The 24,539-nt window shown below is 44.5% G+C and overlaps 1 protein-coding gene across 1 annotated transcript in view; it reads right to left on the bottom strand.

The window, feature by feature from the left end:
• PALM2 (paralemmin 2) overlaps window positions 1-24,539 on the bottom strand; it is a 144,491-nt gene that overhangs the window by 2,173 nt on the left and 117,779 nt on the right. The window contains 3 exon segments of the mRNA NM_001204195.1: window positions 9,666-9,767; window positions 15,201-15,222; window positions 16,428-16,542. Of these exon segments, the coding sequence (NP_001191124.1) occupies window positions 9,666-9,767; window positions 15,201-15,222; window positions 16,428-16,542 (239 nt within the window).

Below are 24,539 nucleotides of genomic sequence, written 5' to 3'. Positions count from 1 at the left end.
GAAAGGAGTGAGTCAGATTATATGCTCTGTGAGCTTCAGTCACTTAGCTAGGTTTCTAAGACAAGAATTAGAAAAAGAACAGAATAGAGGTGGCATCATCCCACAACACTGGAATCTGAGGACAATGCTTGCACGAGGCTTCTCCCCCCATCATGTATATATTGCCAAATCCTTGTGATTCTACTCCATACTGTTGTTCTGATCTGTCACCTTTCTGCTCCACTGCCACCAATCTGAGATACTACTTACTTCCTCTCCCCTAGATGATCACAAGAGCATCCTACCTGGTCTTCCCATGTCAGCCTCTCCAATTCTTCCCAAATCCTGCTGTCAGTCTGAGCTCCCTAAGGACCAGCTCCTTCCTATCCTATAGGCTCATGTGACACTCCAGACTCTAAAATCTGCTACCTCAGAGGCTCCCTGCAAGGCACATGTTGTAGAGGGGAGAAAACTAGGCCTCAGACCCATTGAGCCAACTGTCCTCAGGCACCCTTCCCTGAATGACCCATAGATACATCAACCTCTACTGTTTTAAAACTGAATCCACCTTCTCTCAAAACTCCCCCATAAGTCTTGGTATGAAGTAACAGCAGCTCTACTACCTGGACTCTCAAGCAAGAATTCTCAGAATCATAGCTGATATGTCTTTTCTCCCTAATTTTCCATAGTCAAACAACTAATTCTATTTCGGATGTATTTCCTCATGCATGTATCACCTTGCCACAATCCCTATCTTCACTGCCTTAGACCAGGCCCTCTTCTGCTCTCTGCACAAAAGCCTATGTCTGATTTTTAGCCACCACTTCTGTCTTTTCATCACCAAAGGCCAAAAGCAGCTGAGGCCTGATTTTGGATGGTCAGAGGAGGAAGGAATTGTTTTTACATTTTAAAAAATGTTAGGGAAAAAAAGGAAAAAAGGAAAGAAAGAACTTAAGAGAAAAGGAAAGGAAAAGAATATGCCGCAGAGATATTATGTGGTCCACAAAGTCTAAAATATTTACGATCCAGCCATATATAGAAAAAGTCAGCCAAGGCTCCACTTGGCCCACAGAGTTACCTTACTCACAAACCCTCAGTTGGTGCCTCTGTCTGCAGAGGGTAAACACCAAACTCCTGAGTTTGGCATGTAACTCCTTTTGGCATTTGTCTGTGACCTTCCTTTCTTGTCTTGTCTTGCAGCCCCTCTCATTCCACATGCACTCAGGCCATAACCTAAGTTCTCACTATTATGAGGACACCCAATATCCTTTCATGACTGTTTATCCTTGTGCCTGCCTAGCCTCTGCCTAGACTGCCTTTTGTACCTTCTCCACTGGCAGACCACAAGAGTCCTGTGTCACAACTCTACTTGTCATTGCCGTTGAGTCCCTACCTCTTTCTGAAGAGCCCTAAGTTCCTCAACTGTGTTAAGAAGGTCCAAACTATCTTCTCAATCACATGTTCCATTGCTCTTTCCCTCTAGCACAGCCAAAGAACCACATACCATACCTAACATTTCCTGCTTTTGTTAAGATTTCCTTCTCTTTGAAACGTCCTTCTTCCAAGTTTCTGTACCTCCAAATATTACTCATCCATCTATGCCCAGTTTAACTGCCCCCTCTTTTGTGAACCTTCTTTGATTGTCCCATCTCTAAGTCATCTCTCTCTTCTCAAGATGCTCTAAACACTTCTTCTAAACCTCTCTGAAGGCACTTAACACTTTTCACTCAGTAATGTAATTATTTGTAGGAATGTTTTTTATTAGTTCCATAAATTTTTTAAGATCCTTGAAGGCTAGTTTGTTGCCTGACATATTTTTATGATTCCCCTTCCCCATCAACACCTACCTTAGAGCCTTTTGTATAAAAGACACTTGCTATACATACCTGTGAAACAAATGCTACTAATTGAAAAGTCTAATTTGTTGTTTTATCCTAGTCACAAATACTTTATATGACACCAATGACAAGGTACACACAGTGATTAAATTTAAATTGGTTTCAAAAATAGCAATACTATTCTGTCTCTTTGCAAAATAAGATACAATCTGATCATAGTTAATACTTAAATAAAAAGATTTTGAAGCAAAATCCAATGCTGATTTTCATCATGTCTATTTTGAAAGTTCCATTTGCTCAAAACAAAGCTCTTGAGTTTCCTCAGTGATACGGTGGAAGAACAACCAATATTTGCCATAAAGCTACACGGGCTCACAGAATGATGGTATAATCAAGAAAAATATGTCTCTATAGTTCCTTATTTTCCACAAAATGTGTCATCAAAGAAATAGAAGAGGCATTTAAAATGTTGCATGGGCTCCAAAAACCTGTCTTTAAATATTACATTTATATTAAAAGCACAGTTTTGAGTTAAAACATTATATTCTATCACTATTAACACACTCATGGGACATATTCATAAATAAGGAAGGCAAAAAATGATTGTCAGTTGTAGATACAATACCCTAGACATCCAGTAATATGTGAACCAAATGATACACAGACTTTTGATCGATACAGAGTATAGAATAAAACATTTCTATTTTTATATTCATATGTGATAGAATATAAATTATGGACATGGGAATCTTTAGGGATGTCCCTCTCTCTCGGCCCACCAATGAGAATGCTGTCATTGTTGGTCCAATTTTCCTTTCTCCACCATCCTAATCCCCAGCTTCATCTGATCTTTGCCTATTCCTAGAATCAGAGACTAGACAGAAAGGAGGAGAAATTCTTTGCTAGAACGGTTAAGTAAAACCATACCATAAAGAGCTGAGAAAAGGGGAGTTTAATGGTAGGGACAGCAAAAGCTGGAGGGAGATGGATATGGAGGGAATATTCTGTAGTAGTGGATGATGCCTTGGAGAGTTATTCCTGGAAGAAAGAAAAAGGAATATGAGAAGTGCTTCTGTGTGGAGATATGAATTGGATCCCTTTTAACATCCTTGAGAAAAAGTAGGTAAAGAAGAGATTCCCTTTTTGGTTTTTGTCTGTGATTTTAAACTGTATTTTGTTACATGTCTGGGCCTGAACCACATGTGACATGGTTTTATTAGGGTTGCAGATTAATATTTATATTTTCATGTTATACACTGTTCTGGCAATATTTCTAGAATATGAGAGTAGAACATTTAAAACATATTTATAATAAATAAAACCTAGTTATGTTATGCCATAAAATACAACATCCACATGTATTTTTTTTCCTCAGATAAGACATAGGGGCTCAAAGGAACCACAGTTTTTGAGTAGGTTTCTTCAGGTTTGGCTTCACATTCCTCGTGAGACATTCCTGGGTCTCACATGCCTTCACTCTCTTCTCTAGTAAGGTATACAAACACTTTGAGAAAAAGTGAAGCAAACACTTTGAGAAGCTCTGGCTTAACACAAAGGCAATATTTAGACTTCATGGATACACATATGACAATGCTATTAGACATTCAGAAAACTGCACAGGAAGTGTGAATGTTTATCTTAAATGTGTTGTTTGCGAATAAGTATTTATATTTCACCCCAATTCTTAGCTAATAATATCCCAAATGTAAACTAGGGTGGATGTGAACCAGTAGGAAAATAAGACTTACATTTCAAATTCAACATTTTATGGTTTTTTAGGGTTTTTTTGTTTTTGTTTTGTTTTGCCACATCCATGGCATGCAAATGTTCCCAGGCCAGGGATCAAACCTGTGCCACAGCTGTAACCCACGGCAGTGACAAAGCTGAATCCTTAAGCCACTGAGCCAGCAAGGAACTCCTCAACATTTTGTTTTTGATACAGACACACAATTTTTAAAATTCTCCTGCTTTTTACTACTGTCAAGTAGTATATACCAGAGACCTCTCCCTTACATCATCCCCTCAGCTCTAACCACAAAAAAACACTCTCTAATATGCCATTTTCCTCCCTCAAACTTCCCCATGCCACAGATACACAATGATGAGGGTTGTAACAGCTTGGCACCTGCTCATCTTACTGAAAAAAAAAAAATGAGGTGGGGTACTGCTTAGGGGAGGAAACTTTCTAGAGATCCCTTGAAAGAGATTTTGAAAGAGCCCCATGGATATAAAGAAAAGCATTTGAGGAAGGACTAGGAGACAGAGGAAAAAAAGAAAGAAGACAGTCTGAGGGGATGACTGGAATCTAGAAGTACGTTGCTATACTGATAGATTCCATTATTGATATCGAAATATTACACACTGATGCCAAAGAAACTGGGGGATACAAAGTGTGTTTGCTCTTCCCGCCAATAATCCAATGAGAAAGCAGAGTAATCTCTCCATTTTGTTAATGACAAATAAGAACCAAAGCGGCTTAGTTTCTACAAAGGGATACAAGTGGATGGGTGCTGAGTTTGGTTTTTTTGGTTCTTCTCCCCAACAGCTCTCTCATCAGTAGAAAAGCTATCTTGAAGAAGCAGAGACCCACTAATGGAGGTTAATAATCTCAGTGTCTAGGTTCTGAAAAGACCCAGGTGTGGGTAAGAGTGAGGGGCCGCTGGGGAAGATACCTGTGCTCATAGGGCCCAGAGAGATGGTCTGAGGAGAGAGAGTCACTGACTCCAGGTCAGACCTCCTGCCCTGGCTCTTTGCACTCTCTTATCCCTGTCACCTTCAGCCTTGGCAAAGAGAGAGCTGGTATAAGGGCTATAAAGAACCCAGGAAAAAAGAAATAAGAGCACCTGACACAAGTAATGGAAGGAGGCCACCATTACAAAAAGAATGGCACGATGCCCTTTCAGAAGCCAAGAGCACACAAAATAGGACTCTGTGCTCCATGAGGATGCAACATTCAATCACCGTTAATTCCTCGACCCTGGCTTCGCCCAGCTCACTTCCTCTGACTCATTGATCCATGGGTGGAGGAATAAGGCTGGGGATCACATGTAACGAAAAAAAAAGAAAAAAGATGAGCCACACTGTCATCAGTCAATAACATGGGAGGTGTTGTGGGGAGGGAGAAGGTCAGTGAGTCCAAATTCCTATCTCGGTCACATTCCAATTTGAGGCCTCATTTTTCCCATTTGTACAATGAAAGGTATCCATGTGTTTGCTTTTTTAAAATTGAAGTATAGTTGATTTACAATGTTACATTAGTCTCAGGTGTACAGGAAAGTGATCCAGTTATATATGCATATAAATACAAATATAAATATAAATACAGATATATATAAAGTATCCAGATTTGATAGTCCATGGGGCCATGAACAGCCTAAGTGAGTCAGTGATGTGTCAAGTAGAAGGGGTCATCAAAAGACAGCCAGACCAGGACCACCACTCAGCAGTAAGATTATCACAATATAATGAGCATCATGTAGGTGCCAGTGTACCTCGCATGTGGAAGAGAAGCAATACATATGCTTGGTTCATTGAATGAACATTTGCAGTCTCACCCCTTTGAACGTATGATGATACATATACATGTATGTTCACCCCCTTCTCTTGGGGGTGGAAATATAAAATTGGCATCACAATGTCAATAACAATGAAAATGAGGACATTCCTTCAGAGTGGATCCCCCCTCTCCTCCCAGAGGGCAATCCCTAACTTCAAGAAACAGTTATCAACAGTTCCCACTGTGGGTTTAAGAAACCAACTGCAGCAACTCAGCACAGGTTCTATCCTCAATCTGGTGCAGTGGGTTAAAGGTTCTGGTGTTGCCACAGCTGTAGTTTGGGTTCAATCCCTGGCCCAGGAACTTCCATGTGCCACAGTTGCAGTCATAAAAAAAAAAAAAAAAAAAAAAAAAAAAACCACAGTAATCAAACATTTCTTCAAATCAACTGTTTTCGCAAGACACCTTGATATAAATGAAAATAAGTCAGCAAGGGCACAATGTTGATGGACAAACATAGGCCAAAGCCAATTTCTCATACTGATTTGGCTTTGATCTTTTTGGTCAGGAAGGACAGTTTTCGGTCTGAAACGTGCTGGAAAGAATACTGCCAAGAGGTCATTGAAACGCAGATGAGTAGAGAAGACTGGAAAACAATAAAGCACCTTGAGGTACAAATGCTCTCAGTGCTTTGGGCTGTGAGCTGCAGTTCCCGTGTCGATGAATATGCCTCAAGGATTTTATATACCAAGAAAGGTGCTGGAGAGAGAGACTCAAAAGGTCTGATCTTCAAAAATGAAAAGGGAGGAATTCTCTAAACTACATAGAAACGACTTGACATCGGGGCTGGCTAAGTTCTAGAGTTCATTTTCAAGGAGCAGAAGCAGTTTCAAGGAGCACATGCATCTCATTTTCTGCTTTCTTCAAGGGTTCCAGAGAGATTCAGCAAATGCCAGAGATACAGCATATCTGGATCATCATCAAGTCCCTCACATGCCAATGGACACAACAGAAACACATGCCGTGGGCATTAGGACAACTGCCAGAACTTGTCACTGGTTGAAGGGCCACACCCCATGGATGCCAAGTGAGGATTCCCAATGGCTGGGCCCCTGACTTTGGTTCCCACTGGGTTGTTTTTATCAGTGAAACAATGATAAATAAAGCAAACTTGCTTTTCAGATCTGAAGTGATACTACATTGAGAGGCAAAGTGAGGGTATCAGGTGCCACGACCATGAGCCATAAAAGCCTGGGCAACAGAGAAGAGAGCTTTCTACTTTCAGAACTGTTAAACCCTTGATTCAAATGAAATCTGACGCAGAAATACAATATGGAAACACAAGCACCTGGGAGCTGCTGGGTTTGAAATGGGAGGCGACATCAGGGTCCTAGGTACCACCTTCCGGAGGCTCCTCAGTGACCCCAGGGGGCCCTGACACTCATGAGGAACTTTAACAAGAAGAAACTGAACAGCCATGTCAAAGCTACCAAGGGCAGACAGGTGCATGGCTCAGCCTTGCTTCTGCCTCTTGAGATGAGACATAAAGGATTTTGCAGGATCTTCTGCACATGAGAGGGTGAAGCAGGATGTGCACAGTGGTGGGGAACAGACCACTCACTGCCACTGAAATGATTCTGGAGCAATGACTCCACTGGACAAAGGAAAGGAGGCTGAGCAGTGACACACGTTATACACTTTGGAGGCTTTATCTTAGAGCCTGATGCTGAAAGGCTGTGATGGCATGTGAGTCGCATGGGCTGTGGCATCCAGCTCAGCTCTGCAGGGTGACTTGCTCAGCCCAGAGGGCACAGGGCAGCTCTGAGCCTTACATTTCAGGAAGATGAGCGACAAATCGGGGAGGGTTCAGAGGGGAGGGACAGGTATGGTGGAGGGTGTCAGAGCAACCTCATCATCTTGAGACCTGCCCAAGAGACCAGGGCAGTGGGTATTGAGGGGATGGCAAGTAAAGCCCTGGGAAAAACAGGACATGAGAGTCCCTTTCAAATCCTTACAGGGAAGTCAGAACTTAGGTTTGTTCTGAAGGGTGCCAGGGGTCAGGCTAAGGAACAATGGATGAAAGATGAAGGCAGCAGACTAGCAGTGGCTCCATCAGAGGAAGAACTCCCCACTGTCAGACCAATTATAGACTGAATAGGCCACCTACAGGGAGACTGAACTCCAGTCTCCCAGGGTCCAAGGGGAATGGCTGCTGTCTGAGGCCCTCTTTGCAAAGGGCTCCCACCGCCGGCTTCCATATTTGACTGAGGGGTTGGCATAGAGGCCTTCTGATTCCGAAAAGCAATTATTCTAAGGAAAGGCCCACTTATACAAAATCCAAACCCTCCCAAACTCCAAACCACCGGAATATCTGTCATAATACTGAGTGATGACCAGTGACATTTATTAAATTAAGGGCCCTGAGATTGTTTACATTTCTGAAAGGATATTCCTAAAGCAAGACGGATTCTATCTAGGAGAAAGAATTCCAGGGCAAAGTGCCATTAACTCATATGCTCTCCATGCTCTGCGGAGTCACTGCTAGCCATAACCCATCATTAATCTGGATGCTCTATTGCAAAACCAGCCTGGAAGAAGCAGTTAACCACAGCCAATGCGTATTCTCCCATGACACTACATTTGTATATTTCCATAGTAGATACATGTATGCAAATTAGTTCTTAACTAATAAACCAAAATACATGTCAACTTATTTCTTAGATTTTGATTACATAACACTTTGTTAAAAATGCAGTGGCTACTTGGATCATTATGCTTTTACAGTATCTTCAAAGATGAAGGATGCTAGCTTGTAATAACGTGTGTATTTCTATGCACACAACACTACAATCCCAGGAACCTATTACTCTCCAACTTTACTTTCCTTGACTACCAATCCTTTTCATCTCTCATAAAATTGAACCCCCCACACTGGCCCTACCGCCTCCATGAACTGACCCATTAGTTGGGTCATACTGCCTGTCTTGTGAGGAGCAGAAACATAGAGAAGGGCTGGAAAGCTATTTACCCACAGCTATTGGGAATTACCAACATTCTAGTAACAATAGAAAGATATGTGACTTTTGAATAGCCTATCTCAGAAGTGCACTTTGGAGTATCTGAAAGAATCCACAGCTGAAGTCAATGATTTCTTTGATGCACAAGTGTAAGCTGCAACGTTTGGCTTCTCCTTTTTTCAGGGATATATGGACCTGGCTTGGGTTTGAGCAGACACGATATACAGTTCCCTCTCCGACCCCTCACAACTAAGAACCCTGCAAGTCTCTCTATGAAAGTAATATGCTAAGATGTTTACAGAGACACCCAATAGATATTTAAACTTAGTCAGTGTGCGTGACAATTATGTCAAACTTACTTGCCCTTGTATTTCATTTTTATATTAAAATAAAGAGGCATTATTTGTTTCATAAAATTCAGGTTGGTCTGTATAAAAGATTTCCTCTGCCTTAACAGGTCACGATTTTGTTTCAGAAAAGGTGTCATTATGTGACTTATTTTCAACATAAATTTACCCATCATGTAAAGCAGAATGAGATGTTCATATTCAACTTCATCTACTTTGTCACTAACTGCCCAACCTTGGCAATTCAGTTTTCCTTTTAATCCCTGCCCTAAATGCAATTCTGCACAGAGCAAAAAGATTAGTATAGAGATTTATCATTCATGGCCGCCCAGTTCTGATTTCCAAAGTACCTTCATGCTGAACAGAGCAAAGCATAGCTCTCTATACGCTTTACACTCACAAATGTATTATTTTCTAAAATCATACTTATGCGAAACATGAGCAAGAAACATATGTCCTTTAAATTGCTCCTTTTATTTCCCAGATATACCACAGTGGCTAAGCAATAACTCCAGAAATGGGAAGACTTAGAAATAGATATGTTTCCAATATACAAACAGCTCGATTCCCAAAGGGTTCCAGCAACACACTTGTATGCTTTGAAAATACTTTCCACCCAGCACAGCTCATTTGCTCTTCCACAATTCCAACATAAAAAATAAAAATCCATGGAGGCAGTGTACAGGCTAACTTTGAGGATAAGGACAGATATAAAGACCACAAACACGAAAGACAGACTCTTGAAGTAGGAGAGAAAACACTATGATTTTCCCCAATACTCCCTCCCCTTTAGTCCGCAGTCACCCATCACAACCCAGTAACTGCCCCTCGTGGCCACAGAAAAGTCTACATCTGAAGCTGAGCTGAGGATGGGGTTTCCACCACCCCATGTAAGGATATCTGGGCCTCCCTCATTAATAAAGTTCAGGGAAACGCAAGCCCCATCATCAGTCCTGGCATCAAAACCAAATAGCTCCCCAGGACTTACCAGCTGCTCTGCTGGTCCCGTCCTGCCCAGGTGATGGTTCTCCTGTTCGTGAACAGAGGGTTGGCAAGTCGGGGAGCTGGGAGGAAATGTAATTTACTGCATCTGGTAGCAGAGAACAGGGAAGACAATTAGGCACAGTGTTGGGAGGCCCAATAGGTTGGCTGCCGAGGCAGCAGCTTGTCTGCCCTACATAATGGACCGCAGAGGCGGCCACTGCATGAGAGGATCAGCATAAACAAAGACCAGCATTTGCCCAGGGACTGGTATTCAGTAGAGTAGCTGAGGTAGGAGGGATCCTGGCCAGAGAGCTCAAGCCCCGGGACGGCTCTATGTATTAAAAGATTGATCAGAAAGCTCTAGATTCCAAGAGTACAATGAGTTTGGGGGATGGGGAAGAGAGATGGACCAATGAGAGCCATTATCAACTTGGTGGCATTGATCAAATATGCAACCTCATACTAGACATGCGCCTTAAACAGACCTGGAAAATAAACTGGGGGCCCTTTCCTTGAACTGCAAATATAGCTTTATGTGCCTGATTCATTCAGAAGACTAATTTCATAGGCATCAAACAAAACTCCAGAATCTATCCACAATTTTAATATCTCTGGCTGATGTTTCAGCTAGGAAATCCTGAGATTTCAAATAACAACACCCAGTGAATTCACCATGAGCTCAGTTGTAGGAAATTAAGCTGCACAAAAGAGGGAGACCAGTGCTGCTTGGGAAAATACCTTGAAAGTCCATTTAGGGAGGTGAGACCCTGGAGGGCTGGCATGCCAATGCATGAGAGGAGAGGAGGAAACCCCTGGGGTGAAACCAGGAGAAGGATCTGTGTGTTCTCCAGGGAGAAATGGAAAGCAAAGGAACATTCTAGAAAGCTGGGCTCTAGGTGATGTGACTTCTTGTGTCACAGTCGCATCCCAGAATCCTGGAATGTCAATCACTTGTCAATGATTACACCTAACTCCTTACTGCCTATTTCCACTGAATATGCCACAATCACCTCAAACTCAACGTGGGCAAAACAGAACTCTCATCTCCGTTCACCCGCTACCTCCCTGTACTGTGTATCTCAGTTCACTGGCACCACAAAGCACTCAGGCTCCTGTGCAGTGCCCTTAACCCCCCTCCTGGGCCCTAGTCTAGCCGCTATCTCCCTCACATCTCTTACATCTGTCCCTTCCTCTGTATCCCCATTGATGCTGCCTTAGTTCTGGCAGGTTTCTTTGTCCTTTTTAAAAATCTCATGCTGGAGAGGACTACAGACAGGCACTGGATAGGATTAGGATCAGTTCAGCTTGACACTGAACCAGACCGTCGGTATTTGTGTGAGTCTGAACAATCCAGAATGTACTGATGCTGGACCATCATGTTCTTAGGGCAAAGAACACACTCTATGCGAGCAGATGGCATGGAGTCTCTCTAAGAGAATGGATCTGTCTGCATCAACTCTTGGTGGAGATGGGTCAGGAAGTCAGCAGTAGGCAGGCGGGCCCACAGTTGGAGGGTCTGTCCCCAGGGCCATGTGTGCTGGAGCTTGGGTCCTGAGTCAGGCTGACATGGTTGAAGGCCCTCCCCTGCAAGGAAGGAAGGTGGGCCTTTGAGATGAGGGTGGGCTGGGAGATGGCCATGAAACAGCCTGCAGGAACCTCTGAAGATGTACTTGAATTTGAGACTGGGCCTCTGAGTGTGGCCACAAATTCTACATTGCCCATTATTCTCCATGTTGAACTGCCCTGCTAGGGTTCCTCCAGTCAGGTTACAGACTCTGCGGTCACTGTGGGAGCTGTGGGAAGGGTCTGGGCCCCAAGCCAGCACAAGGCAGGACCAGACAGAGCAGCAGTGTGGGGTGAGCAGGTCCTGTGGGGGTAGGGGAAGAAATTAACAGTGGCCCAGCAAGGAGGGAGCAGCAATGGGAAGGCTAGAGAGACAGAGTAGGGGATAAGAGATGACCAGAGCAGAAGTACAGAACTTCCAAATTTCCCTGAAGATTTCCAGGAATCTCTGGAATGGCAATCTTAACAAAGATGACTTCCTGTATGCAAATGAGATGATGGATGCTCAAGTCATGAAGACCAAGTAAGATATGGGTCTGGTACATATAGAATTCCTATATGGTATGTGCTATATAGAGAATTCCTAGACAGCTCTGCATACTGAAAGTTTTCAGAGCTAGAAATAAAAGCCACTTGCAGACAGGGAATCCTGCAGCTGAAAGAGCATGTGATTCTAGTGATTATGTCTCAACCTCCTTCAGGAGACCGCTCCCTGCCAGATGCAAGTAGGTGGTGGAGTTACCTTTGCCCAGCAGTCACTGGTTACAGGCTTGAGGACTACAGCTCTTGGGGGGATAGAGGGCGCAGGGCTGGGGCTCCATAGCTTCTAAGAGACAAGGGGGTCCAAGGAGTGGGGCATAAGGAAGGGGACAGGGCAGCCCCTCAGTCTATCAAGTAGTAAATCCTAGCTTCTGCAGCCAGGAGGGGTCTGATTGACCAACCCAAGGAATAAGCAATAAGACCTCCAAAGCTGCCACAGGGAGAATTTCTTCACATGGCCTCAGGAAACCACTCTCCTCCTGCCAAAATCAGGGCAGTCATGCTTCTTCCCACCATCAAATAAGGTAGGGAACAGTCACTCACAGAGCAGAGAGGTAAGGGTAAGTGCTTCTCATTAGTTCCAGCACTGCTGAACACTCTACTGTATGAAGAACACACACACCCAAAGCTAGGGAAGTGAAGTTGATGAAAACTCTCCTGAAATCATGACTTCTGGGCAGCTGAAGACACACAGAGATGTCCCAGCAATTGGTAGGAAGGTATTGATGTGGGAAGGGTTCCAGGCCACCGCAGACAGGGATGGAATGGAAACCTGAGAAAATCAGTCTCCAACAGCAAGGATGAGATGGACCCAGGTCAGACATCTTCCTTTGCCCGTTCCAGCAAGGGTTTCACACCAGCTCCACAGTGGAAAAAGAAATGACGTAGCCCTAGGTAAACGCTACATGACATGTACAGTGACGCAAAACACTGTGCCTATTAGAGGGCAGTAAAAACAACCCACCCAATAGATGGTGACTCCATCGTATAACAAGTGTGTATATGGGGTGGGGAGGAAATGAGGGGGGATCAGAAAGTACGTGGCCAAGAAATTCTACTCAAGACTGGAATATTTTCTCTTGATTGCCAAGGAGACCATGTAATCAAAAACCACTGGTGATCCAGCAAGACAGGACCTTTATTTCCTCTGAAAAGCACAAGGGGGACATACACAGGATACCTGAAATAGGGTCATTTCGCATGCACACACTAGCAGCCATCTCCTTGGCAACTCGTTAAACTGCGGATGCTTTTGCTGATGATCTTGGACAGTTACAGAATTTCAGTTGGACCTGGATTCTGTAATCATTGTGTTTTAGAAGTTGAGTGTATTTCCTAATTCCTATTTTCCATTATTATTCTGTGATCTTTTTTTTTTAGTTAGTTCTTAGTATCAACAATTGGTTGATGCAAAGTGGGTTTTGACAACTTTGAAATCAGATAAAATAATCAGGCTTCCCAAAGTCCCTGAACTGGATATGTCTCATGATGCATTTTTACCCTCAGACCACAGAGTGACCTATAAACACTGACCACATTCTTGGAAGGACTTGTTCCCTCTTTCAAACTCTTTTCTTTGCCAATGGATGTGGTGTAATTGAAAGGTCTCCCTAGACTTAGTGAGAACTAGACACGGAAGGATTTATAATCCAGGGTGATGAGTATGGCCTCTGGCCATTTCTTGGGATCCCTGAGACTGTGCATCCTCTTAAGCCTCGGCTTGCCCATCCCGTCAAAAATCAATGGAGGATAGAATCAAGAAGGCTGTTTTCTCTGTAGGTTCCCTCCTCAGTCACCATCTGGTGTCTTACCATCCATCCGAACTATGTAGATGAACAGATGCAAGCACTGGGAAGTATGTAGTCCAGGAAGAAATGAATGTGAGAAGTTCAGGGTCAAAATAAAAGTGTGGAGAGAGTTTATAACATGGCTTCATGGATGCCCACTAACACGTCATAGGCTACGTGAGTCTCTATGTCCCATATGACCTTCCCTGGAACATGACAAACAGGCTCCATCCCTTCCCTTATCAGAGAGAGGAGTCTAGGAAAGGCTCTGGATTGAGAAAGGAAGAAATGAAAGCATAAACGGTCAACGTGCACGCTTCCAGTATGTGGGCATCTGTGCTTCACGATGTCTGACCCTTATTGTGTTACAACACTGCCTCAGGGCAGCCCTAGCATGAGGGGAGCCTACTGTCCTTCCCAGGCTGCCATCCCAACTCCCCAAAACAGGCAAGGCTGCCTCCTCAGCCCATGCTCCACCCCCAAAGCATAAGTGCCTTGATTTGGCCACACCATGGAGAAAGTTCTAGAACTAACATAAACCTTCTTCCTACAGTTGTGCTGGCTCGATTCTGACTTGTCTCTGAGCATATGCACTGGGAGCAGGAATTTAATACCTTCCTGAAGATCACCCAGGGAGCCAAAATCCAAATCCTCTGCCTTTTATTTCCTGGGGGAAAAAAGGCTGACCAAACCACAGTTTGTTTGTTGTTTTTGCTGAAGTAAGAATTACCCTATTGCAAGGATCTTTGGTAATCCACAAAAAGGCATTCTCCATCTCTGCATTTTAAACTCTTTAAGCACAGATTTCCCAAACACATTGGGAAAACACTAATGCCAGCGCTCTTTCTGCCTTCTGATTGCCTTCCTAGTTTAGAGGTCAGCCTTTTAAGAATCAGGCAAGCAGATGGTATCTGACCCTTGCTGACAAGTTCTGGCATTTTAAGGGCCAGCGTGCAAGTGGGAGTTAAGTGTTTTTCATGAGTTTGCAGCTAAAGTTAGAGATGCAAGGTGAAGGCTGAGAAACACACAATCCCAAGTTCATCCCACAGGCCTCCGTGAAGAAGAGCAGAGGGCGGGGCCAGGAAGGGGCGGGAGAGAAAAAGAAGGCCCGCCCCTGCCAGGATGGAGTCAGGAAGCCGAGGCCCGGCTCCCATCTTTCATGTGCTCCCAACCATGCCCCCTACCTTCCTCGGAGGAGGTTCTGCCCAGCCTTGTTTCCCTGGAAGGCTGGAGAAACGGCCGTTTTCTGATTCAGAGTAAAACCAGAGGCCTTAGGAAGGTTTCCTAAACACCAGATAACCAGTTTCTGATGTGTGTCGTAACCTGGAGACCAAACCACCAGTACGAGTGGGCTCATCCTTGCCAGCACGTTTTAAGGAAGAACCAAGCAGTGAACTTTCTTCGGGGATCAAACAGTAAAGAGAGGAGCCAGGCCAACCGTGGAAGACTGGAAGGAGCTGGTCCAGACACAGCCCTTGAAAAGGCGCGGCAGAGAAGACTGGGGGCGTGGCCGGCCTCAGCGCCTGCGCACAGCGCTCCCCTTCTCTCTGACACCCTTAGGAAGCAACACATCGTGTCTCGCGCTGAACCCACTAAGCTGGCGGATGGAGACATTCAGGTACATGTGGGAAGAGAGCGCTTACACTTACCTCCATCCGTACTGGAGAAGCTCTGTGGAAACAAAAGCAAGACAGAGCGTCACTACACGTGTGGGAAGAGGGCCTCTCGCTCATTTAACCCACCCTTCACCCCCAGAGCCTGACTCTGATGGCCAAACCCAATGCTGTTTCACCTTCTGGGAAATTTGTTTTGGATCTCAAAATGTAAGGGAAAGGTTTACCCTTCCCACCCTTGACCGAATTTCACCTTATACCGAATTTTTCTACGGAATTTTTTCTTAGGGGTTTATTTCAATTAACCAGCAAAGGCCCTTGGTGGTGTGGGAGAAGTGGTATCAGGAAATCTCCTCTTAATATCAATCTGATTAGATTCCTTTCTATCACTACTGAGTATCTGGGGAAACAGGAGTTATAAAACGGAGGGTGAGGGGGGGTCCTGAGTTATCCAGAGCCTGCGGGCTTTATGAATTCTCTCATTGCTACATAGCACCATCTGTTTTTCCTAGACAGGCATACCTCATTTTATTGCACTTCAATATTGCATTTTTTACAAATGGTAGATTTCTGACAATGCCAAGTCAAGCAGGTCTGTCCTTATTCCAACAGCATTATTTTTAATTAAGGTATTGCATTGCTTTTTTTTTTTAGACATAATGCTATCACACACTTCATAGACTACAGTCTAGTGTAAACATAATTTTTACATGCACTGGTAAACCAATAAAAATCATGTGACTCACTTTATTGCAGTATTTGCTTAATTTCAGTGGCCTGGAACCAAACCTGCAATATCTCAGAGGTATGCCTGTACAGTGAAATTTCATGGATTGACATTTTGGTTTTGGAATTCACGTCCATTTGATGGGGTTTTACTTCTGGCCTTTAGTGTAAAGGGAAAGACTTCAAGCCACAGGGAGCCTATTTAAATCTGCTTCTTAAGAATTGGCTTTAAAAGTCTAATGGGAGATGCTGTCTCTGGCCTTAGGCATAAAAGGGTTTGGACAGTAGGGAGATGGAGTTGATTTTATGACTTTTCTCTGAGCTTCTGGGCAGGCCAGGTGGTCCTACATCTGAAGACAGGCCACTCTCAGCTTCAGAGATGGCACTGGTCCTCACTCATCTGCCCTTCATTTCAGAATGTGTGGCTGAGACTTCTCCCCAATACCAACTGGCCTTTTCTCCAACTGGCACCATGTTGCAACAAGCGTGTACTTCCCCATGGGTGTAATTTAGAGAAATCACATTTGTTTTCTTCACCTTCTGAAAGTCCTTGAAGGATTTTTCTGTCTCTTTTAGTTTCTCTAGAATGATTTGCTCTTTGGCAGATATCTGGGATTCTTCACTTTCTAAGGCTTGTATTTCCTGCTCCAGCCTGGAAAACACACAAAACAGAGGACAGGTTACTTTATTGTCCTGCCATCCTTGGGCCAGAGAGCAGCTTCTTCCTGTTGGGTGACTTCCTGGCCGGCTCCGTTTTACATTATGCTGTGGTACCCAGCCAAGGTTTTACTTTACGGAGCATCCTGTGTTTTCAGCTTTGCCACTCAGCAGACATTAGTCAAAGGAAAAAAACCCAGAGTTCCTGCCACAAGTTCACTGCCACCACCTTGCAAGAGGCTTTGATGCCTTCCCCTCAATTCTCTTCAAGTGCACGTCCTTCTTTTTTGCTTTTTAGGGCCGCGTTTGTGGCACATGGATGTTCCTAGCTAGAGGTCAAATCAGAGCTGCAGCTGCTGGCCTATGCCACAGCCACAGCAACGTGGATTCTGAGGTGCATCTGTGACCTACACCACAGCTCACGGCAACACCAGATCCTTAACACTCTGAGCAAGGCCAGGGATCGAACCTCCATCCTCATGGATATTAGTCAGGTTCATTACCTCTGAGCCACAACGGGAACTCCTGCAAGTGCACATTCTTAATCTGGTAGTATATATTCTTACAGAACACAAGCAGACTATCTCAAGGAAAACAGCTTCATATTCTCCTAGCTCAGAATAACTGCTCTTCTGTTAAGTTGGCCAAAGGGTGAAGAGACAGTCTTGCTCAAAGGAAATATGTTGCCAGGAAAGGGCTGGTGGCCAGTACCCTGGGGAGCCTGCTGTCACCTTCCTCAGTGGCCTGACCTCTACTACCAAGAAGAGAGGAGATGAAGGGACTGATACAACTGTCCCTACGCTTCTGGAACTTCCCTCAGTTTTTACGAGCATCCTATATATTTTCAGAAAAGGAAATTTCAAGACAACCAGGAGACTCTGGGAATATTCCAGAATAGCAGCCAAAAAAGGTGATGATTTGGAGGAAGTCTGCGCAGCTATATCCTTTCAGTGAAATTATAGTAATGACCATTTGGCTTTTATTGAGCATTAAATCTGTGCCAAGAACTGAGCTAAGAATCCATGTGGATTATTGTATTACACCTTCCCAATGACCCTATGAGTAGGGAATCCCCATTTTACAGATGAGATCATGAAGGGGTGGTCAGGTTAAGGAACTAGCTTACTGCTGAGGAGCCTTGAAGCAAAGGTTCAAGCCAGGAAATGTGACTCTAGACTTTGCTCTTAATGATTCTGTTAAACTCTTGTCACCTGAGCTCAACAGGACTTCACAAATAGCCAGGCTTGTTTCCCACTAAGTGCCTTGCCATAAATTGGGTGGTGCTATAACGCAGCCATGCCTGTGGGGTTACGAAGGGATGGGTGAATGGTCCCCTGCCTACAGGACTGCAGACTGTTATGCTCTCAAAGCATTTGGGCTGAATTCATTCATCCATTCATTCATCTGAGACTAACACCCAAAATAAAGTGTTCAGATCTTCTGAGGGGTAAGGAGCTCAAAGATACAGGCATGGAGTTACTCAGGGTTGCACTGTGCCCCTCAGAGGCCTTTTCTGTTTCTTCATTTCAAAAAAATGACTTCTGGATGGATGAGGCTTTGCAGCAATCACTCTGGGTTATGAAGACAAACACTGTGTATAACTGCACCCCCCCCCCGATGAACACAGCTTCAGACATACTGACCATTTCCATCACAGATCTCATCATGACTTAGATGGTCCTACAGCATTTGGCCTCCTAGTTCCTATACGGCCTTCACTCCTACCAATGTGCCTACCTTACTTTATGCTTTAGACAAACAGAGATCATCCTTTTCTGCCCATTTGTGCCCCATGATTCTTTCTTCTCCAAGAAACCCATCTCCAAACCCTAATCATTCTTGAAGTCTTAGTTCACATACCATCTGCCCCATGAAGCTTTCATAGATCCACCACCAGGAAATAAAAAGACCAGTGATCTTATCAAGTCCAGTCAATGTTAGAGCAAAGGTTCTCAACCAAGATGCTTTTGTCCCTGAGGACACATTTGGCAATGTCTAGAGATATTGCAGTTGTCCATTGCTCAAGCAGAGTAGAACTGGTGCTACTGGCGTCTAGTGGGTAGCAGTCAGAGATGTTGATAAACATCCTACAAAGCACGGGACAGCTCCTCACAACAATTACTTGCCCTCCACGACAATGACTTGCTTCCCACCCAAAGCCGAAAGTGTTGAGGTTTAGTAACTCTAAACCCTGCATTAGAGAATATATAAATTATTCATTTCCCCTACTAGCATATAAACTCACTATGAGAAAGAGCATAAATGCTCAACATAAGTATGTTGAATGAATGAAAAAAGCTGAACCAAGCTGCAACAAGGCATAGATCAGCCAAGATGAAACCTTCAGGATTTCTGAGACTGGGGTAAATTCTTCAGCAAGCTTTGACTCGAGAGGCTGTGTGTGGGCTGATATGCAAACAGAATCTAGAAGATAGAGGCCAAGCAACGCTGAGATGTATAAAGAGATATAAAGCTCATTTGTTGTTCCGAATGGCCAGCAAGTTTTTGCACACATCTGTGTAAATGACTTTGGGAGGAATCAAGGAAAGGAATATGAGTATGGAATGGCAACAACTCAAATGATCCATAAATGGAACTAATTCAATGGGTAGAGGGGCTCCAGGCTAGAGGTTTCCTGTAGAGATTGGATGATAGTACCAGCCAGGTGAGTTCTGAGCAGATTTCAGAGGAATCTCAAAAAACCAAGTATCTCAGCAGACATTTAGGATGTGGATAGTCTACCACTCTCAAGCAAATTCCCTCCCTTCCCCCTTTACCTCTATTGGAAAAGTATGTACATTCCCAACCCACTGATGTTGGTCTTGGCCACATGACTCTCTTTGGCTTCATGGTGGGCGAGATGTACTTCTGTACCCCTTGCCTTTGTGTTCAACCATGTGACCTGCTTTAGCCAATGGGATGTTAGCAGACATGACATATGCACGCGTGCGCGCACGCGCGCACACACACACACACACACACAAGCTTGGAATGTGTTTGCCCAATGGGTTTGTCCTCTTGAACCTCTGCTGGCACCAAGAGATGAGCTTCTCTGGTAGCTGCTGTCCCTTCAGCCTGCACTCCAGAAAGAACACATGGGGGGTTGTCAGAAGCCTAGAGCCAGAAGCCATGCCCAGTCAGAGCTGCACCTTAAATTAGAGTCACTCAACTAAGCCCAGCCTAGATCCTCGAACCCAGCCTACTCTTCATAGAAGTGTTGGCAAGAATAAATGATTATCGTTTTAAACCACTGAGTTGAGAGTAGTCTGTCATATAGCACTATTATATAAAATACATATATATTTTACATATAAAAAGTAAATACTATTTTATATAATATATATAATTTATATAATATATATATCCCAATTATATACACACACACATCCCAATAATTCTTGAATCTAAAAGATTTATAAGCTACCCTTTCCTTACTTCCCCCAACCCTCAAAGAAATCTGGAGGGGTCCAGGTCACCCCTTCATGAGGATTAAGATTGAGAAAACAGGAAAATATCAGTGGTAGTTGTCTCTGGGTAATGGGATGTTGGGTGATTTTCATTATCTTATTTATAATTTGCAATATTTTCCCAATTAAAAAACTCATGTATTCCTTACCTATCAGAATAAAAGCAATACATCACTTTAGAAAAATGCCCCCTTGGACCAAGTGCTGAGAAGGCTGCCCTGCACAGGCTGTGGACTCAAAAAGGAGCCAGGGTCTCAGCTTCTGTGCTGAGTGAGGGGTTAAAATGGGCACACCCCAACCTCAGTTTACACTCAATGCATCCAACACTGACAGAGCCTATTTGCCCAGACTCAGAGTGAGGCACTACAGGGGATTCTAGACTAAAATTGGGTTAAAGAAATGGACTTTAAAAAAAGGCTAACCCTACGTAACTCACTTCTCCTGGTGAAGCAGCCCCAAGTGATTAAGAATTCTCTGTGACCTGATGCCCGTTGCCTGGCCTGGTTGTCTCCACTGCCTGCCCAGGGCCCTATGGGTTTCAAGGCTCTTGGTTATATAGTTCAAGTGCTAAAGATCTGGGTCATGATACTGAGTAACTGAGAAGGAACGGAGAGAGAAGGAGAGAGAGGGAGCGGAAAAAAGTAACAAAACTAGACTTTCATGATAACAACTGAGTTTCATCTAAAGGGAATGAACTTGGGAAACTGAAGGTTTAGAGAAGTCTAAGTGAATCAAAACCCAGTGGCAGATTTCTCTACAAATGCACATGGGTCACTGGACGGCCTGGGTTGCCTTCTTTACTCAGAAAACCTGAGTCCCAGGGCTGAGGAGCTTCCCAAGAAACCAAGTGTCATGGGGTTAATAAGAGTCACCTCAGCCAGGCTAGAAATACCATTGTTTTGTAGTTTCAAGACCAAAATCAAATGCAGTCTTCCCTGAAGGAGCCAAGGAAGTATTGCGCTAAAAATAAAGACCAAGCAGGTAGTGTAATTGACACTCAAGGTTAACCAAGGCTCTTCAGGCTAAGACAGGTATGCATAACAGCCTCTGACCGGCTTGCTCAGTTTCTTCCAAGCAAGAAGCAGACTGTAATAGACGGTAAGGAAAGGTGACACACTGCAGCTGTGCAGGTTCAATTTACTGGAGATGAGGTTGCGATCCAGGCCAAATGGTCTTATAAAATCTACCTAACCCCAATAGACCTTCATCATGGGAAAATAAAAAGGACCTATGGCTCTGTGAAGTTCATGGATCATTCTCTCATTTCAAAGTCCATTTATATATCTATCCATCCAACTTAATGCAAGTGCCTTCCTTGTATCAGGCACTGAGCTGAAAATTAGGGACAGAGCACTCAATCAGCCACAGTGTCTGCTCAGGAGAGCTCTTGGTTAAGGAATGAGAACAGCCAGGTAAACACATAAATTGCAATTCAGCCCAAAAAGAACTGGAGGAAAGAACAACAATTTAGAAAAGTGTCAGTTCCGCCAGGGAATGTGGCAGAACTCCAAGTTGCCTGCCCAAAATCCCTTCCCCGTGCTAACAGAATCCTTATTTTGTTGGGGATATGTGTCAAGGTGTCCAGCTTAGAAATTATTCATCCCAGCTTCCTTTGCATAGAAAGGTGGCCACAGGACAGTTCCAGCCAATGAGAGGTAGGTAAACATTGTTGGGTGGGACTTCTGGGAAAGCTCCTTAAAAGGAAGAGGGTTGACCTAAGCAGCATAGGCCCTTCCTTGGCCTTTCCCTTCTTCCTGTCTGGTACAGGGACCAGGTGCTAGACAGATGTATTAGCTTTCAACTGCTGCTGTAACAAATGACCACACACTTTGCAGATTAAACAATATACTATATTATATTTCTGTGAGTTTGAAGTTTGACATGCATGTCACCAGGCAACAATCAAGGGGTGGTAGAGTTGCGTTGCCTCCCGCAGGCTTTAGAGAAGAATCGTTTCTTTGCTTTTTCCAGGTCTCTGAGGCCACCAATAGTCTGTGCCTCATACCCGACTCCTCCACTGTCAAAGTCAGCAACGTGGCATCTCTGACCAATCTGCCCCAGTCACATCTCCCTCTGACTCTCTTCCGCTGCCCCCTGTTCCACTTTTAGGAATCTTTATGATTAGATTGGGCCAACCTAGATAATCCAGGAGATAACTCAGGGTAACCGCTCTATTTTAAAGTTGGCTGTTTGGAGAGCTTAATTCCATCTGTAACTTTAATTCCCCTTTGCCACGTAACCTGATATATTCACAGGTTCTGGAGATAAGGACATAGGCATCCTCGGGGGTCCAGTACTCTGCCTACCATCAGGGATGTGATGCAATAGGCAAAGTAGTCATCTTGTGTCCATAGAGGCAAGAGTCTGCTAAGGATGGCTGAGTGTGCAGAAAGAGAGAAACTGTCTGGGTTCTAGCTGGCATCATGGAGTGACTACACCAGCTCTGGAGTGTTTGCTCCAGATTTCTTATTGTGAGTTGAGGCCCCTGTTGTGATCACGTGAGTGCAATTTCCAACAGATACAAAGTGGTGAGAAAAACTTGGTGATATGCTAGCCGGGTCTTGGAAGATGCCTTCCCCAGGTGGAAAAGAGAAGAAAACATGCTAAGCAGAGGACACAGCACAGATCAAGGTGCAGAATATCAAGTATCCCTCCCTCACCCAGGAGCCTGTGGCCTTGGATGGCCTTTGTGTCACTGCATCCTCTACCCTCCAGGGCACATGGCTCAGCAGGGTGCCTCAGAAAAGTCCTCAGTATTCCTGACCCTCATACCCATCACTCATTGTTCTTCTGGGCCTTGGATAGCCCAGAAATACCTGGCCTTCAAGGCCCTGGTGGGGCCCTACCTTTCCTCACCTGCAATGGGAGAAAAAAAGGCTCCAGCAAAGAGAGAAGAAGACAGGCAGAGTGAGTGGGACCCTGGGCCATTGCTTCTCTAGCTCCTGCTTCCCATGATCCCCAGCTGCACCCCTGCCCTTCTTACTTACAGAAGCCAATCAATGTTTCTTTTGCATGGGCAGTTGAATCCAATGAGTACAGACTAATATGAACTGGGTTTCCAGTGGTCTTACTGGAAGAAAGCTTTGCCTGTAAACTCACGTCTACTCCCTTTTTCTTTCTCCATCAGTGATGGTGAGAATAATTGCTACAACACTCACAATTATAACATTGCTTTTGTTAGGCATATATTGCTTGTAGGTGAGGATTACGATGAGGATTTCTGAGTGCTTCCTCTGTGCTGGGTACTGTTCTGTGCATTTTATATGCATCATGAAACTTCATCTTCACAATATCCTATGACATAGGAATTCTTTCACTCCCATTACATAGATGAAGAACTGAGATACAGAGAGCTACTGACTTGCCCCAGGGTCTCAAAGATAATGTGGGGCCAAGATTTGGACCCTGATTTTAGAGAACCTGTAATAGAGAACCAGGACTCCTTGTCACTGCTTTCAACTACCTCACTAGGATCATTTTCTCCTTTTCCTTGCTTCCTCAAGAATGCATAGCATGGGGAGTTCTCGCTGTGGCAGAATGGAAACAAATCTGACTAGTAACCATGAGGTTGTGGGTTCGATCCCTGGCCTTGCTCAGTGAGTTGAGGATCCGGCATTGCTGTAGGCTGCAGTGTAGGTGGCAGGCATGGCTTAGATCCTGTGTTGCTGTGGCTGTGCTGTAGGCCGGCAGCTGTAGCCCTGATCAACCCCTAGCCTGGGAACTTCCATATGCCACGGTGTGGCCCTAAAAGAAAAAAAATGCATAGTATGGAGTTCCCGCTGTGGCACAACACAATCTGTGGCATCTCCAAAGCGCCAGGACACAGGTTCAATCCTCAGCCTGGCACAGTGGATTTAAGAACCTGGTGCTGCCACAGCTGCGGCGCAAGTCACAAATGAGACTTGGATCTGATTCCTGGCCTGGGAACTCCATATGCTGAGGGCAGCCAAAAAGAAGGGGGAGAAAAAAAAAAAGGAATGCATAGTGCATCGCCATGGGTGTTTCACGCTCACAGAACCACAGATCAGGCTGGAAGTGGAAGCCACTTGAACTGATTTCCAGAAACTTGAAGCCCCTGAACTGCTCTTCACCCAGCAGTTATCCTACATTTGCTTGAAATCCCCTGCACATGGGGAACTCACTACCTCCCAAGGCAGCCCTCCCCTCCTTGAACAGTGCTGACCCTCAGAATGCTTGCTCGCGGGTTTAGACATTGTTTGTGTGCCCATAACTTTCACACATGGGCTGAATTCCATCCCTTGGAAGCACAGAGGTCAAGTTTAGCAAACGCCACAACTTGTAGGAGCTGTACTTGGGAAATGGAACTTGTGGCTCAGTGGGGAGCATGGTGACAGGAACAGGGGCCCCATAGTGGGGTGATGGGTGGTGAGAAGAGCAGAAGAGGAGAGGGTAAAGTGACCAGGAGAAAGGGGGGCTTCTGGGTTTCTTCATGGGCCCAACCCAGCACCCAGTAAAAGTTGAGGTGGCAGTAAAGGGCAGTAAAGAAATTGCACAAAATCCTGGG

This window comes from Sus scrofa, chromosome 1 (genome assembly GCF_000003025.6).
Source record: "Sus scrofa isolate TJ Tabasco breed Duroc chromosome 1, Sscrofa11.1, whole genome shotgun sequence".
In the NCBI taxonomy this organism is placed as follows: domain Eukaryota; kingdom Metazoa; phylum Chordata; class Mammalia; order Artiodactyla; family Suidae; genus Sus; species Sus scrofa.
This window is presented reverse-complemented; position numbering and strand designations above follow the sequence as displayed.